Source organism: Zeus faber (assembly GCF_960531495.2).
Source record: "Zeus faber genome assembly, chromosome: 5".
Taxonomy (NCBI): domain Eukaryota; kingdom Metazoa; phylum Chordata; class Actinopteri; order Zeiformes; family Zeidae; genus Zeus; species Zeus faber.
Genome location: NC_137192.1, coordinates 32,135,264 through 32,152,313, shown reverse-complemented (window position 1 = coordinate 32,152,313; position 17,050 = coordinate 32,135,264). Strand labels below are relative to the sequence as shown.

At 44.8% G+C, this 17,050-nt stretch overlaps 3 protein-coding genes across 4 annotated transcripts; 1 reads left to right on the top strand and 2 right to left on the bottom strand.

Moving 5' to 3' along the window:
* Nucleotides 1-4,204: 4,204 nt before the first annotated feature.
* LOC307230459 (sorting nexin-5) lies at nucleotides 4,205-8,947 on the bottom strand. Its single transcript, XM_080000874.1, has 14 exons — nucleotides 8,808-8,947; nucleotides 8,438-8,551; nucleotides 8,166-8,273; nucleotides 7,846-7,906; nucleotides 7,552-7,679; nucleotides 6,368-6,448; nucleotides 6,201-6,275; nucleotides 6,053-6,083; nucleotides 5,682-5,769; nucleotides 5,539-5,578; nucleotides 5,343-5,429; nucleotides 4,969-5,058; nucleotides 4,712-4,777; nucleotides 4,205-4,475 (listed from the first exon to the last, which is right to left on the bottom strand). Exons 1-14 carry the CDS (start codon nucleotides 8,811-8,813, stop codon nucleotides 4,335-4,337), a joined length of 1,116 nt encoding a protein of 371 aa, XP_079857000.1. The 5' UTR covers nucleotides 8,814-8,947; the 3' UTR covers nucleotides 4,205-4,334.
* Nucleotides 8,948-9,753: 806 nt separating this feature from the next.
* Nucleotides 9,754-10,774, bottom strand: LOC307230701 (dnaJ homolog subfamily B member 9-like; the record flags this gene model as incomplete). Its single annotated transcript, XM_080001138.1, has 2 exons — nucleotides 9,754-10,153; nucleotides 10,513-10,774. 2 exons carry the CDS (start codon nucleotides 10,772-10,774, stop codon nucleotides 9,837-9,839), a joined length of 579 nt encoding a protein of 192 aa, XP_079857264.1. The 3' UTR covers nucleotides 9,754-9,836.
* A 2,069-nt stretch (nucleotides 10,775-12,843) lies between these two features.
* zc3h10 (zinc finger CCCH-type containing 10) lies at nucleotides 12,844-16,764 on the top strand. 2 transcript variants are annotated; one of them, XM_080001635.1, is made up of 3 exons: nucleotides 12,844-12,920; nucleotides 14,125-15,388; nucleotides 15,474-16,764. In XM_080001635.1, the coding sequence occupies exons 2-3, from the start codon at nucleotides 14,246-14,248 to the stop codon at nucleotides 15,990-15,992; spliced, it is 1,662 nt and encodes a 553-aa protein (XP_079857761.1). In that variant the 5' UTR covers nucleotides 12,844-12,920; nucleotides 14,125-14,245; the 3' UTR covers nucleotides 15,993-16,764. The 2 variants fall into 2 exon arrangements, with proteins under 2 accessions (XP_079857761.1, XP_079857760.1); XM_080001634.1 differs by lacking the exon at nucleotides 12,844-12,920 and having other exon boundaries at nucleotides 13,908-15,388.
* Nucleotides 16,765-17,050: the final 286 nt, after the last annotated feature.

The following is a 17,050-nucleotide window of genomic DNA, read 5'->3' as shown; positions in this document are numbered from 1 at the left end:
GATAAATAATTGATTTTTTTCCCCCCTCTGGTGTGTGAATGAATGTGTGTGTGTGTGTGTGTGTGTGTGTGTGTGTGTGTGTGTGTGTGTGTGTGTGTGTGTGTGTGTGTGTATTCCACTGGAAATACGTGCATGCATTGATATGTCTCCATTTACACGTTGTTGTTTTAATTTAGTTTCCCTTATGACATTCACCTTATGTCACTACAGAAATAGAAACATCATCCCAGTGGAACAGCATCTCTCTCTCTCTGTAGTGTTTTCCATGCGGAGGCAGAGGTGGAGAAACGTGGGTGTTTATCAGAACATAAACCTCTGTTGTCAATTAAGACTGATAGAGAAGTCATAACCTGTGCTTGTCAGCCCATCCACGAGCGCTGACATTATTTTTTTTTTGCTGCCTGCAAACTCATTAAAAACATTATGCCATCAGTGGCAATTCCTTTAACACACGACAAGCAGCTGGGGGGGATGCAGCCCGAGTATAAATATTTATGGATTTTTTTAGCAATGAGGAGAGAAATGGACTACATTAGCAAGTCTAATGATTTGCAGCTCTGTGACTCCACTAGAAGGAGGGAACATTATAATATTATACAGTAAACATGAATCTAACAGACCCACTCAAGCGCTGCCACCAGAGCTGGGCTTAAGAGATTTAACTTTGTCCCATGGATTGTGTTGTTCGTGTAATTTTTGGGGAAAATGTGCTATGGACTGCAGTCCACTGATTAAATGTATGTATTGTACAACAGCTAACCTTTCAGAAACATGTAGAGGGAATGATGAGTCACCTGATCCAAAGGGAAAACACTGTGGTTGCTTGGATGTTGAAAAGCAAGTTTTTTCTGAGTCCCTACATCTCTCTACGTCAGCAGTTAGATGTCATGTCAGGCATCTTTGATTTAAAAAGGCATCTGGGATATTTTCTGACATGGGTGTCAGGACCAACCAATCAATTCAAACGCTCCCTTCTGATCAATCATGAATAGTTTACTAGGATGTGGGGGTGGTCTGGTTTGAGCAGCCACAGCTGTCTTGGGTCTAGGTAATTGGGCCCAGGATCAGGGTGGCTGCACGCCTGTTGATGGTGAGAGTAATCAACGAGCAACAGGTAAAACCCCCATCCCCACACATGCAGGAGAGGAGCCTTTGTCATGACACGTTTTCCGCTGCTTCGGGCTTGTTCCACTTTGCCTACTAGCTACATTCAACTGGTGTGTTGTTTTTTTTGGTGTTGCCCTGAAAATGCCACTCGGGTGCCGTGTGGCAGGCGAAAATGCCACAGTGGCGCCTGAACGGGGACGGTGCCGTCCGAAGATGCCCTGGAGCCACCAGCGGGTCAAAGGGCGGCCACGGCACCAGCCCTCTCCTGATTAGAAGCAGCAGCACCCAGGATGCCCAGCGGAGGACCCGAGGAGTAGCAGCCGCAGCAACCACCACGGGTAATTGCCTGCAGCTAGCTGCTCTGCCCAGCAGCCACCGCCGGGACCATCCAGCCGCCCAGCAGCCAGGCCACCCCTCCAAGCAGCCCCCACAACAGCCAAGCCCATTCGCCCCTCCACCAGCCTGCACAGCAGCCCATATTTGGTGTCCCTACTCCAAATAATACCAAATGTGAGCAGTTACAAGACCCAGCCACAAATACACCAGTTACGGCGACCAGCACATACATGCTTCAAATGGTGGCCAGTAAAATGAGTTTTCTGCATGCGACCCATCCTGGCTTGTCCTTCCTCCAGGGGGCAGCCAGGAGCAGTGGGCAGCATTCAATGACGCGCCCGGGGACCTGGTTATAAAAGCCCATCGCTGGTCAAACAATGTTGTGCAAGTTTTTAGTGGGGGCTCCTTATTGATGTTAGATGGAGAAAACCCCATGTGAGCACCGGGAGAACACGCAAACTTCACACAGAAAGGACCCTAATCGGGAGATAACAATGACAGCACCGCCAGGCGGGAATCGAACCCAGGACCTTCTTGCTGTGAGGCAGCAGTGCAACGCTGTGTTAGGGTGTTTTCCATGTGCAATGGGACATATCCAATGGGACACTATTGGGGTTTCAGAATAATGGGTCGTCAAGACCCATGGCACCAATTAAACTAGGCCTGTGTGATTTCACTGCCAAGGATTCAGCTTTAGCTGTTATTGGAGCTCCCTGTAAATCAGTGTGCGTGGTTTTATGACTTAACATCAAACAATGAATGTGAAACCATAAAACATTTCCAATACAAACATTGGGATTCAATTGTAGGTGTTCACTGCTGATTAAATATTTTCACCATATACAATAATGACACATTGAAGTACTCTGAAGTACCTTGTAGTACTTTGTATCACCTTGTGGTACCTCTCCCCTAGGCACCTTGCAGTACCTTGAGGTACCTTGTACTGGAGTAACTTTAGGCACCTTGTATTACCTAGAGGTACCTTGTGGTACCTTTAAACACCTTGTTGTACCTTGTGGTACCTTGTATCACAGGGCCTTCAAGTACATTGTAGTACCTAGAAGCAACTTGTTGTGCCTTGTAGTACCTTTAGGCACCTTGTAGTACTTTGTAATTCCTTACCTTATTTTACTCAGGGTCCTGTCTCTTCGTGTCCAGTCGGCAATTGGCTTCATTTAGTGACTGACACACCAGTTGAGCTCGGGGACCGTGCACTGAGAGCTTTCCACCCACCAGCAATGAGCCACTCTACTTAATCAGCCCTAAATGCATCTTTTTGTCTGGAAAGCAAGTATCAAACATAGACCCACACACACCATACACGGAGCAGCTCCATTATCTGTGCGTCCTTCATCTGGGTCAAAAAGGTGGCGCCTGTGTACAGAAACCACGGGCATACAGTAAATAGCATAAATATGGCCACTCAGCATGATATTCATGTTGTATGACACAGTGACACGCAGCAGAATGGATGCATTATGGCAAAGACTAATAACTGGATTGCACTACATCCTGCACTACATCCTCACGTGTTGAGATTCAAGAGATTCAAGAGGTTTATTCGTCACATACATATACATACTTTCATACATATATGCAGTGAAATGTCAAATGTCAATGCTGTGTGATCTTCATGCATTTTAATACTCACATCCCACTTTTCAAGGTCTATATACACAGCATTTGATTCTGGTGGGAATAAGCTTATATAATGAAGAGGTAAAATCACTGGGTCATTAACATGGATCATAAACCCCCATTTGTCTGAGCTTTTATTCTGCCTCGTTGTAACAACTTTGTATTTGGGATGGATTTTAGGTTTGATAAGTTGCTCAAATAGCTTCAAAGGCTGCCAGAGCGGATATACATTTATGACTACTGTATACAGCGACAGTATAATATTAATGTCAATATAAAAAAAACCATCAAAAAAGTCTTAGACAAATGCTGATGTGGTTCTAGGAAAACCATGTGAAGATTGGAGAGAAGCAGTTGCGTTGCGCGTTTACTCTGCTTTTGGCACAGCAGTGTATACAGGTGCGGTATTGACATGGGATTCGGGGGGAATCAGGTCAGTATCGGAGCACTCTCTCACTGCCAGAGAGGCGGATACTCGGCCGCCCCCTCTCTTCTTGTAAGCCCCGCCATCCATCTCTCTCTAATTTACTGAAATGGGAACTACACTCCTCCTTATTCATCCAAAAGAGAGATTACCGTCCGTAACCGATGGGATGAAGAACACAGCAGAGCCCAGATATCACCCCGCAGCCCAGAGTACGGCGAAAGGGGAGGGAAGGTGACATTAAACACTCAACGCCATTTCTGCAGACTCTGCTCCCGGATCTCCCAAACCAAGGAGGAGGCTGGGTTCGCACTCAGACGACGCCGAGACAAATCTCCACTATGGCCATGAGTTTACAGAGCACAACGAGGGGAAACAAATGAATAAACGGATAAATCACCGATAAAGACCGCGCGCGCAGCCGGGATGGAGTCAGCACGGTGTGTGCGTCCTTGGTGTCCGTGCCCTTGCAGGCGCAGTCAAACCGATTGATTAATGATCCAAGGGAGAGAGACACACGCACAGACAAGCAAAGGTGTTCGGCGATCAATTAATCACACTTTATATTGTGCTGCTCACGGGTGACATAAAAATAAAACGCCGAAGAGCGCACACGCACACACGCACACACATACACAAATGCGAGAAATTCAAAACCTTCATTTCCACAGGGACTTTATTGCTGTGACTGTGCGAGATAGAATAGTGTGCATGTGTGTAATTTGCAATGTGTGGGTCCTTGGCATGTGCGTGTGTGTGTGTGTGTGTGTGTGTGTGTGTGTAGGTGCTGACTGGGGGAGAGTAATGGGTGCTGCGGGGGGGGGTGTCACTGGGCCATCCCTCTGAAGGCCTGGAGGTGCTGGCTGTACAGCTCCGCACTGTCCTTGGCTGCGAGGAGCTGCTTCTCACACCACTGGATCAGAGTGTGCCGCAGCCTCTCCACGCGCACACGCCGGAACCGTGCGATCTGCGCGCACGCGCGCGCGCACACACACACACACACACACACACACACACACACACACACACACACACACACACACACACTGGACATTGCTCTCTTACATCTCAATTGTTGTGAATCCAATTATTATGAAGGAAGGGGACTGGAGGAGTGGAGGAGTTGAAGTTCCATCTCATCCCTTTTGATTATCTCATATTCAGTCATTATGGCTCGTGCAGGGGAATGGGAAAGATCATTACCTCTTGCTTAGCAACAGCAGAGAGGTGATCAAAGTCCTTCTCTGTCTCCTTCTTGAACTCCTCCATCTGATGGACACGGGGGGCATATTATCATGACTAGATACGTGGTGTCGATGAAAGCAAATTAAATGGTTACACTTCCAGCTCACATGGTCTTATCGGGCCTTTGCATGTCGTGGGTAAATACCGACACCTGGTGGCCACTGGCGGAACTGCATGTGTGCGCTGACTAGATCATGCATGTTCTAAACACTCACGGCAGCCTTCTTCACCGGTTTGGCTCTCTCTGCATTCCTGCTGGCACTCTCCAGCTCCACCAGTTTGCAGGTTCTCCTGAATAGCATCTCCTGCACGTCAAACACAGATTTCTATGCATGAAGCACACGGCTCGAATGTTGTTCTACGATATGTGAGCACAAAAAGCCCAGAAATCAAGAAGCCAGTAGCCTTTTAGTCAGACTTTTCTGTATATGACCTATCACATATTAACATGGCAAAAATTGCATGTAGTTGAGGAAAGAAAATTATTAAAAATACTTATTAAATGAGATTTGCATTGAATTGAATCGTGCTCTTAACCACACTGTAATATACTGCCTGAGTGACTGGCTTTTCATGTCAGAAGTCGGACCTTCTCTGCCTCCAGGTAGTGGAACTCCAGGTCCAGGCCCAGCCCCAGGGTGTTTGTGTTGTTCTCAGCCACACTCTCCATGTTTTTCTGTTTGTGAAGAGACAAAGTGCAAATAATTTCACACTTAGAAAAAAACCCCCAACAAGCACAAACAAGGTTGTAGAAAAGTGATTGAGGAGGAAGGAAAACACCTTACCCCCACAGAACCAATGACCTCGGACATTTTCACACTGATCCTGGAAAAGTAAAATTAACATTTTTTTAATCTGTGTTGACCATTTCATCATGGTTTTGCACACTGGAAATGTATATGTGGATATAATACAACAGTTCTCTTACTTAGAGAAGGCTTGTTTGTTCGGATCCTCTCCTGGTTCTACACAGAGGTGGAGGGCAGTGGAGAAGTGGCCACAGGCCATGGCTATTTCTGCAGTGGAATTAGGAAGGAAGGGGGAGACATGTTTGGTTTAATGTGGTGAGTGGAAGGTGGATGGGATTAACTAGAGGGAAAAATAATTAGTATCAGTACATGTTGGGAAAAGATAAAAGCAACTTAAAGGTGTATTTATTTATTCCAACTTCCAATATACAATCTTAACTTTCCAAACACAGTAAGCTTCTGTGTCTAGTGTTGTAGTTGCAATTAATAATGAACATATAGCTGAGATATGAATACACATTTAATCAACCACTTCATTTGAATTTCTTACTTTGTTCGCTCAGCACCACGTCCAGAAATCTCTGAGACAAATAGAAGATATGACGAACAGAGAGTCAGTCAAATAGACGGACAGATAGATGGACATAGAGACAGACAGACAGACAGACCAACAGACAGACAGACACAGACAGACAGACCTCGGCCGCTGTCTTGGTGAATCCGGTGAGGATCAGGTTGTGATCTCGCTCATTTTGAAAGAAGTTGTCCACGTCCTGCAGACACAGTGATCATTAAAAAAATAAAAATAAAATAAAAAACAAAAAAATGTCAATTTAATCTTCCATCAAGTCGTGGAAAACTTGACCTTGTGGCCTTCTTTCCTGATCCCTTCCACGGCCTGAGACAGACGATTGAAAATCCCTTTCTTCACCTTCTGACCTGGAGGCTGAAGAAGCAAATAAACTTTTATTCATCCTGGATAAAAAAATTTTTTATTCAATTGGTATTTAAAGAGACAAACACAATTTAGTTCAATATGTGTAGATACAGGTGCAACCTTTTGATACCAGCTTCTGATTTGTTACATTTTCACTCTTTAAAATTAATTCAAATTACATTTAAATGAGCACTCTTTTAATGAAATTTAAATCGGTTGATACTCTTTATTTTCGTTTGAAGGTACAGCAGTTACGCATGTTCACGAGAAGCTCTCCTTCGAGCAGTAACAGGGCAGAAATTAAACAAACACCAGATCTGAGTCAGATAAGCAGATAAATGTGCTCAACGGATGAGTCACGATTCATCTGCTAATTTCATGTCTCCACTTCCATAATTTACCTCCAAAGAAGAGAAAGAATGCATGACTTACATTCCCTCATGAATTTGCATCAATGTTTTACAAAATATTATATATATATATGTTTTTCTTTTTCTCAGTTTCTCTCGATTTTGACAAAGTTTAGGCAGATCAAGTAGAGACACCCTTTTATATGAAATACGTTTCACAGTTTTATTTTGCAGAAAGTTCCCTAAAATTCAACAACATTGAGATTCAGTGCACACCCACAGACAGACAGACAGACAGACAGACAGACAGACACGCACGCGCACACACACACGCACACACACAGGTGGGAATTACAGTGATGATATTTCTTCAGACACCATCATTTATTGCAAAAGAAATTCGATAGTTTAGCATATTTTCTACTTCTAACAAAAGTTCAATATTTGTTTTTCTTGCAGCTCGCTGGTTAATCATAAACATATCCAGCAGTCAGTGTGAATAAAACATTTTACATCCCTCTACTGCTCTTTTAACCACTCTTTTTGTACTAGGGTGTGGGTGTGATTTGTCTTTCTTATCTCAGAAAACGTAACATTTTTACACTTCTCTTTTCCCCTTTATTGATCGACAGAAAAAAATGTATATAAAAAATATATTCGGGCGAATCACCCTCTCAATATAGATAAACGTTTTACCGCCTTCTGTTTCTGTGTGCTTTAAAAAAGGGGCTATTAAAGGTATATTTGTTGTTGTGCACCTACCTCTGAGCTGGTAAGGAATGCGTCCAGGCCTTTGCTTTTATTGAGTGTGGGGTGAGCAGCAGCGTGCTGGAGATACGTCTCCAGTGCCGCGCAATACGGCCCAAAATCCTCCCCAACGGCTAAAAAACCTAGTGAAGAAAACCAGTGGCAAGCCATGTTGACCATATCAGCTCTGCGGACAAACTGTGATGACCCTGCAACAACACGTTCTCAACCGGAAACGTCAGACATGTAGTTGATTTTGGAAACGGCAATGCCTTGAAAAAGCATCAAACATAACGCAGAAGTACATACCGAGCTGTTTGACAACCTTAGCTGAAGCATTCAGTGGCACTTTGGCTGGAAGTGGTGGGAACTGACAAAAGAACATAACATTTAGTATATGAAACACTTTTGTTGGGGAGGTGAAGAAAGTCACAAATGAGCCAAGCTACGGATTTAATTTGAAGACATTCCTCCTGTTTGACCAAATTGCGGCGAATTCTCTCCAGCATTGTGCGTCTTTCTGTGAGCTCTCCCTTCAGCGAGCGAAATCGTTTCTCAAGCCGTTATCGGCAAATGAGTGTGGGGTTTACGAGTCATCGGATTAGAATTGAGAGGGAGTTCACACTGACTATAATCCCCTGTATCCCGGGCTCGTCCTCCAGGGAGAACAGGTGCTGCTGCAGCCACTCAAAATCCTCGTAAGTCCTGTCCACATGGTGCTCCCCTGTTCCAGACAGCTTCGGCAAGAAACAAACACCAGACAGTTATTAATACAGACATGCTCGGGCTGCTATACATGGTTATCACCAGAATAACACATCACATCACATCTCCAAAAGAAATACGTTAACATTGCCGATGGTGTTACCCCAACGGCTCGGCACGCAAATGAGCTCCTTACCTTTTGGGAAATGATGATGAAGGTTAGCGCTTCCCCGTCTATCACTGCCTCTGTGACCCTGATAGAGTTGGCGCCCACACTCAGATTAGAGGATATCACTTCTTTATCCTCTTCCTAAAGCAAATAGGAGGAGGGAGGGGGAAGAGTTTTGGATGAACTCTATTCAGAACTAAGCAATGATATGAATGCAAATAGGAAATTTGAATTAGCGAGTTGTATGCAAACTAGACTAAACTGTAATGTACGCAAATGAAAGCATAGGGCAGAAGACTGTTGCAGCACTGTCCAAGGGCGTGTCTGCGTCACATGATGATCCCAAGTTGAAAGCGAATGACAATTTCAGCCACTGAATATATAATCTCATACTTACCATCATTTGCAGTCTTGAAAGCTACAATTCAATTCTAAGGTTGAGCCTGAGAGACAGTTGGATCTTCTCCTATCTTGAGAGAAGACAAAGCGACACAGTGCACAGTACAGTGTTCTCCTAATGGCTCCTGTGTACTCACACGAACCAACTGCTGAGAAAGCGCAGGATATCCTCTGGGCCAAAGTGCACACTGGCCCTGGGAGGGAGGGATGAAAAATGCCGGCAGAAAATTGCTGGTGCAGGGGAAAGGAAGATGAGTAAAACGTGTGTTAGTCAGTAACTACGGACAGACACGCCCACTCAGGAAAGGGAACACAGCAGCTCAATCAGGTGCTGAGCGGATACCAGCCTCAGAACAACAACCGTAGAAACCTGATGTTACAGTGACAGTGTCCCATGAAAGAGGAGAATAAATAGTTTGTTTGATTTTTAAGTTCTGGTGCATCAGTGCTACTGTACTGGATTGGAATAAAGGAGTATAAACACAGACTTATAAAAAAAAAAAATTAAAAAAACCATCCAGCCCACTGGATCCCTGTGGGGTGTGATGGAGCCAGTTTTAGTTGTACCTCGTTGTTCTCCAACATTTTTCTGCAACATATCTACATGCTCTGATCTCTGCACTTCAAATGCATAATATTTTGTTTCAAAGTAGCCATCCAGTTACGAGCCAATCAGGATTCCTTTTGGTGATCATCTATCAATATGTGATGTCCCATATCATCGGCTCAATGGGCCATTTGGAAGGCCAGGTGGAAAATATTGATAAATGTGTAAATATAACATCAAGATTATCTTTCACTATACAATAATTTTCTTTGTGGGAAATGAGCCACTGCAGCATTTGGAGTTTGTGTCAGTTATTGAAAGAATATGGCCATAGAATTGCACATTATGCAGTGCTGCGTGTATTGAATTTAAAAGATTAATGCTATACAATTTAGTAAATAAACTTTATTAAATAGCTTGCATTACATATACAGTTGTACACGGTTCAACATTGGTGGGATCTCACAGGGTTTTATTCAATTAAAAGTGCTCATGGTCATCCTCATATAACTTATAAAAATGGTCGTGTAGATCAAAGAAGTCACTATCCAAAACACCTTGATTCTCATGTTGCACATCATCTGAGCTCATAGAGAAGCCCCAGCTGTAGCTGGGCTCACCCAGAAATAACTCATCGTCTTCCAAACTGTCGAACAAATCATGCAAATTGAAATGGAAGAAGTCGTCCTCGTGTTTGGACTCAGGTTCATAGGAGCCGTTCTCATTTTGCAAGAATGACTCGTGGCCCAACTCATCATATTGCTTCCTCTTCTCCTTGTCAGAGAGCACCTCATAGGCTGAAAGGTAACAGAATAGAGTCAGTATCTCACAATATCTACGTAAAGATAGACAGACAGACACTTTATCCAAATGCTCCCATCAAAACAATAGGCAATTATAACAATAATATATACAGATTTAAAAGAATTGGCAATATACATTGAAACTAAAAATGATCAACAAACAATATTCCTCCGTGACAACAACAAAAACAGGAAGTTCATAAATTATATTTATGATCTGTAGTACTGTGTCAGGAAAGTTAAACAAAATCTGTATTTTTGCCATCTTGCCAATATGTGGAAACCCATGAAAGAAGAATAAATGGTGGAATGAAGGGCAATATGTAGAAATGATACAGGGTGATGGTAGTTACCTTCAGCGATCTCCCTGAACGCCTTCTCTGCATTGGAGCGCTTGTTCTTGTCGGGGTGGAACTTGACGGCCAGCCTGTGGAAGGCTTTTTTAATCTCCCTGTCAGTGGCTGTCCGTGCAACCGCCAGTGTTTGGTAGTAATTGTTGTTGTTGTTCATCATCTCGGAAGGACCGGTCTGATCGGACGCGCAGACCAGGGCCAGCACCGGCACCAGGACCCACACGGCCTCTGGCGTCCAGGTGAGCGCGCTCCGCCTCGGCATGTTTTTCGGGGGGTTTGACGCCGCCGCTCGAACTGCTGCGGAGCTCGGCGCGCTGGAGGCGGGGCTTGTAGCGAGTGGCGATTGTCACGTGGCTTGTGACGTCAGTGATTCGCCGGAAGTGGTGCGGATCGTTTTGCGACCGCCCCACGGGCGCCTCGACGTCGGAGAGATATGCGCGGAGACTAGAGGTATTAACAAAATGATGAAGAGATAAAGAATAAAGAAAAGAAAGTATAGGATTGATCATTAATATTTGCAGAGGATCCATTGGACTACTGGCGGCAGGGGTTGTAGCCAATTCAGTGGTCTCTCCACGGACCACTGGTTACTACCACTAGGGGGCGCTGGAGCTAGAGTTCCAGACCAGTTTGTGAGTGGTCTGGACCTACGTACCAGATGTTGTCCCACGTACCAGATGTGTTCGGCTACCAGATTGCGCCCTGCGTTTGCACCGCAGACTGCCATTTAAATGAGCACATTTTGATTGTGCGATTTTTTGGGGTAGAGAAAGGGATCTAATACCGTTTTCACTCCAGAATTACCTAATAATAGGCGATTGACACCTTTCCCATTGCCAGAAGAAATGCTGTTTTTTTCTGGGGCGTCACGTTCGATATCACAAACAGGTATGAAAAGTTCCAGGTGATCCAGTGTGATTGGAAACAAAACAGTAGAGAAGACATCGACTTAAACAAACAATGACCTAAAACTGTAAAACTTGAAAAGAAAAAGTATTTTGAACCATTCGCTAGGGTGCAGCTGGACCTCAGGGTGGAGCCCATTAGCTCTGCAGTGAGCAGCCTCTCGTCCTTGTGATCCGGACAAGTTGCTCAGTGGGCTGTCAGGGGTCCTAATCCACCGCACTCCTCCGTCTCATCTCTCCTTCACTTTCTTTTGGCTGTGTGTTATGCTTTTGTTAGCCATTAATGCATTGTTTTCGTTGATGGAGACAAACACCACAATTCATAATATTTTGTCGGAATTATATGCTGCTGTCGATCAAGCCTAGATTGTATTGTTATTGTTGTACAGTGTTTTGAATTTCGTGTGATGATCGATAGATAGATAGATGGATAGATGGATGGATGGATGGACCACTAAGAAACTGGTCCGGACCACAAGGACAAGGGGCTGCTTAGGGCTGATTAGATCTCTTTCTCTACACAAAGAATCGCGCAATCAAAATGTGCTCATTTACATAACAGTCTGCGGCGCGAACACACGGCGCGATCTGACAGCCGAACACATCTGGTACGTAGGACCACGGACGGGCCACAAGGACCACGGACCGACCACTCTCCCCAGACTGCCCCGGACCACTAGCTCCAGCGCCCCTTAGTGGTAGTAACCATTGGTCCGCGTGTTAGCAACCATGGTCCATGGACAGACCGCTGAATTGTCTACTAACCACTGAACTGTCTACTACCCCCTCTTACTGCTGGGTCACTCTCTCTCCGCCCTTTCCTAACTTTTATTTTAATCATATCAAGATTAGAATGCATCCATTTATTTCAGCTCTTTAACAATTGGAGACAAATATCAGAAGATCAAAAACAACAACAAAAAAAACAAACAGAAACTCTCATAGTTTTTTTTTTTATTGTGCACATATGACATTGAAACTATGAAATCGAAGTGTCCACTGTACCAGAGCTCCTCCCGCAGGCTCCAGGTCGAGCGGGTGCAGTAGCTCCTTCCGACCGCCAGGTGTCGCCGTTCTCTCCGTTTTCAATGTTCCGAGGCTTCGGCCTTGCTTTGGTCCCAAACCGGAGGAAAAGCCCTCACGCTTCATGAGGTTTGGTCAACCCACCACCGGCTCCCAGTCAACGCTTTAATAGCCGCGACAATAGGATTTTATTTTCGCAGATTGCAAATAAACCAGCTGTCTCGGCAGAAAACCCCCGGAAAAGGCGCCTTCTCTCGACGACCACCAGGTGGCAGCATAACCGAGGTGTGGTGACGTAGGCTGTATGCGCCAGGAAACACAAGCAGCACGGAGCGGCTAGCCGTGTGCTGTCTGCCCGGCGTCGTTACCGTCAGATTTAACAGTAGTGTTTCGTCTTAAAAATATAAAATACACTTCTTCGCTATCCGACCGAGAGGTGACCATTTATAGGAGTCTCTTCTAACCGTGTGTATGGATCTGGTAAGACGAAACGAGTTAATTACACACGTTAGCGAGCATGGCTAACAACAATTAGCCGACTGTCGACTACATAGAAGAGCGCGAACGATTCGGGAAAGATACTTTATTTATCTCAGGAGGGAAACTGCTGTCTTACAACAACTCACACCAAACCAGTAGGCAATACAAATGATCAGATACTACAAGTTATAACAATAGGAAGTACAAATAAAAATGCCAATATACAATACATTTTAAAAATAACTAAAATAATAAAGCTAAAAATGACCGATAAAGCTAAACTATGCACTTAAAATCGTAAAGTTTCTGTAATATTTTACTTCACTCGTTCACTATGGGGTAAATTATTCCTTGCACTTCGACAGAATCTAGGGTACTTAACCAAACTAAGCACCCAAATGTACAGCAATGGTCACATATAAATACTAGGGCTGAGCCATATTGACAACATCAAATATCGCAATATTCTTTTGACAAATGCCTCAATATCGATCATTGGACGATATTTTTGGCGTGGCTGTTGGTGCTCTCATAAGCTATTTACACAAAAGAAGACAGATATTATAGCCAAGCAGGTAGAGGCATTGATTAGAACAGCGGGATAAGGCAATGGGATTTATAAAATGTCATTACTTACTGTAACATAGCCTTAAAGACAACGTTTAACTATATTGCAATATTATAAACAAAATCCCAGACCACACTGATATTAAGTTGTTATTTCGCCCAGCTATATGCGGTTGTCAAGTTAAAATTTCAAAAAAATTTGTTGTTGAATAACCTTTTAAATTCTTATTTCTAGTTCAATTTCATAAGGGCCTGAGCCGTTTATCATTTTAAAAACAACTTGTCTTAGCACCCACTGTGCTCTGAACAAATTGTACTGTCATTCACATAAATAATTCACTGGTGAAATGCCATGTTGATACAAAAAGTATTTATTTGTTGATACAAAAATTATTTATTCTTAAATAACTGTGTGTTGGATACAATTTTCAATTACAGTGTCCAGCTGTTGCAATCATTACAGTCCCCAACAATGTTTGCAAATAATTGATTACGAGAAGAGATGGTCGTCGCGACCCTATGTGTGAATGTTTATGATATAGTCGGCTTCATTTGAAAATGCATCTTCACTTGGCTTCCCATAAAGTGTTCAGCTCTGTAGCATAATACGTATTAAATTTTCTTTTCTGTTCTACAGATCAGTTGATATTGATCGCCCTTCATCACTCCTTTACAAGTGTTTTCTTATGGTTACCCGTCCAGGTCAACTCTCTCTACACACATGAGTGCTGTTTTCTTCTTGTGCGGGGCCAAGCGCCATGCCTGACCGGGACACTTCCTACCTGTCAGGTGGTGGTGGGAGTGGTGCCAGCCTGGGTGAGGAGGGAGGACCAGGGTGTGGTTTAGGCGGGGGCTCAGGTGAGGGCAGAGTAGGATCAGCCGGCAGTGTAGGAGGCAACCTCTCTGGCTCTGGGGCGATGGGTGGCGGAGGGGCTCTTGGGAATGGCAACAACTGTGGGAATGGCATGGGCGGAGGTCTAAATTCTGGAGTGGCTCCAGACGGCGTCTGCCGGGACTTTATACGGAATGTGTGCAAGAGAGGAAAACGCTGTCGATTTAGACACCCGGACTTTAATGAGGTACCAGACTTGGGCGTGCAGAAGAATGAATTTATCTTCTGCCATGACCATCAGAATAAAGAGTGCATGCGCTCCAACTGCCGCTTTGTCCACGGCTCCAAAGATGACGAGGACTATTACAAGAAGACGGGAGAGCTGCCACTCAGACTCCGAGGGAATGTAGCAGCACGGCTAGGGCTGTCACCCATGGACCTGCCATACAGTCGGGGAGAGGTACCTATTTGCAGGGACTTCCTTAACGGGGAGTGCCAGAGGGGCAACAAATGCAAATTCCGCCACGTAAAGAAGGACTTTGAGTATGAAACCGCCCGGGTAGGAGTGGGGGGGGTTATAGGACCAGGGGCCAGCGGGATGGTTAGTGCTGCCGGTGGGGGGACTGTAGGAGGGGCCTGTGGAGGGATATCAGGACTTGTTGGAGGTGGCGGTGGAAGTAATGTGATGGGAATGGGCTGCCCCAGCCTGGGTGGCTGTCGCGACACAGGCATCTCAGGAGTTGGGGGTGTGGGGGGAGGAGGAATGGGCAGTTGCTTATCCATAGGCCCTTTAGGACAACGTCGTTTTGACAGGGGCTCCTGCTCTGTGTATGAACCCCTGTTTGAGAGTGGGCTTTTTGAAACGGGGCCCCTAGAGGCTCCTGTAGATCACACAATGTTACAGTTGAAGAGGCGGAGGTTGGAGGGGCTGCGGCTGACAGATGGCAGTGGAGGATGCCACTACGAGTTTGGGGTTCAGGCCACCTTGCCATCTCGCCCTCTGGAGTACAGGTTTCTAGAAGAGGAAAACTCCCTGCTGAGAAAGAGAGTAGAAGAGTTAAAGAAGCAGGTTAGAATCAAATTGTTTTGAATAATGGAAAAAAATAAATGCTTTTGTATATTTTGCCAATTCATGTTGTCTCTCTATTCGTCAGGTTTCAAATCTTATAGCCACCAATGAAGTACTGCTGGAGCAGAATGCCCAATTCCGGAGCCAGCCCAAGGTACTGACGTTGTCTTCCACACCGGCCCCCACGGAGCAGAGTCTGGTGACACCTGTGGTTGTAGGAGCTGTAAGCTCCTACAACCACAGCATCGCTCAGACTCACACCACCCTGAGCAGTGCTGGACTACAGCCTCGGCCAGTCACGCAGCAGGACCTGGTGGCCCCCACAGGCGCCCCAACAGCACAGCCAACTAACTCTGCACCGCCTACAGCACCACTTCCACACCTCAATCCGGAAATCACTCCCCTCGCAGCAGCCCTTGCACAGACCATTGCCCAGGGAATGGCGCCGGCTGTTTCTATGGCACCCGTGGCTGTGTCTGTAGCACCAGTTGCAGTATCCATGGCACAGCCGTTGCCTGGCATCACCATGAGCCACGCCACCACGCCGATGGTTTCCTATCCCATAGCTAGTCAGAGCATGAGGATCACCACCCTGCCTCACTAACTAACTGCGTCTGTGCTGGGAGCCTGAACTTATTACAGCATCAAACTGCCTCAGATAATAGTGACAGCAGCAACGCCAAGAGGAGGGCATGCAAAAGACAATTCAGCCATTTTCCTTCCCTACACTTCATTCCCTGGCAACAATAACTTTTTTCATAATCACTGACCTGTGGACTTGGCAAAGGTCTGTGTGCCAAAGGGACACCTTCAAATATAGCAGCCAAAAATAGCAGCGAACTGAAAATATGTGCGGAAGCCATTCAAATGTTTGGAATATTTCTGTAAGGCACAAGGATGTTAGGATGCTTGTATGAAGACTGCTACTTTAAAAGTACCCTTTTAAGTACTTGTTTTGGTAAATGTACTTGTGTAAATGAACTTTTTTACAATTCAGTGAGGATACAACCACTGATATACGATATTTTGGTTATGTTTTTGCTCTGCAATGTACCCTTTGAAGGTGCAAGTGTGTTCAAAACTTGTTTGGGGTTCTTGTCTGTGTTCACAAAGTTCTTGTTAGGGGGGTGAAGCTATTTTTTTTTTTTTAATTAAATACAAAAAACACTTTTTTTTTTCCCAGACGTGAACAGCGTTCCAACTTCAAATTGTTTTGCTTGTCTTGTTTGGGTGGCGGCCTGCTATGCAAACGTGACAAGACTGAGCACTGGGCTCTAACATCCGTTTGCTATTTAAACAAAAAGAATCCTGATTGTATTGTCTTTCTGTAAGCGTTGAGTCATATTGACCTGAGCAGCTCACACACACCTTATAAGACGCTGAAGTCTGCAAGTTTAAAATAAACTGGAGCAGCCCTATGCCTCGTCTGGTTCCATCCAATATCGTGAGTTGCAACTAAAGAGTGCCTATGTACTATATATTTTTTTTAATCAGTCGTGTAAGAAGTACTCCAGATTACTAGTTTTTACAAAAACAATGTGACTGCATTAGAAATAGAGTAGAGTCAAAAGTACCGGTATTTGCTTTGGAAATATGACTATACTTACAGCTGAACACAGTAAGTACTGATACATGAAAAATGTTAAGCACAGTAACAATGTT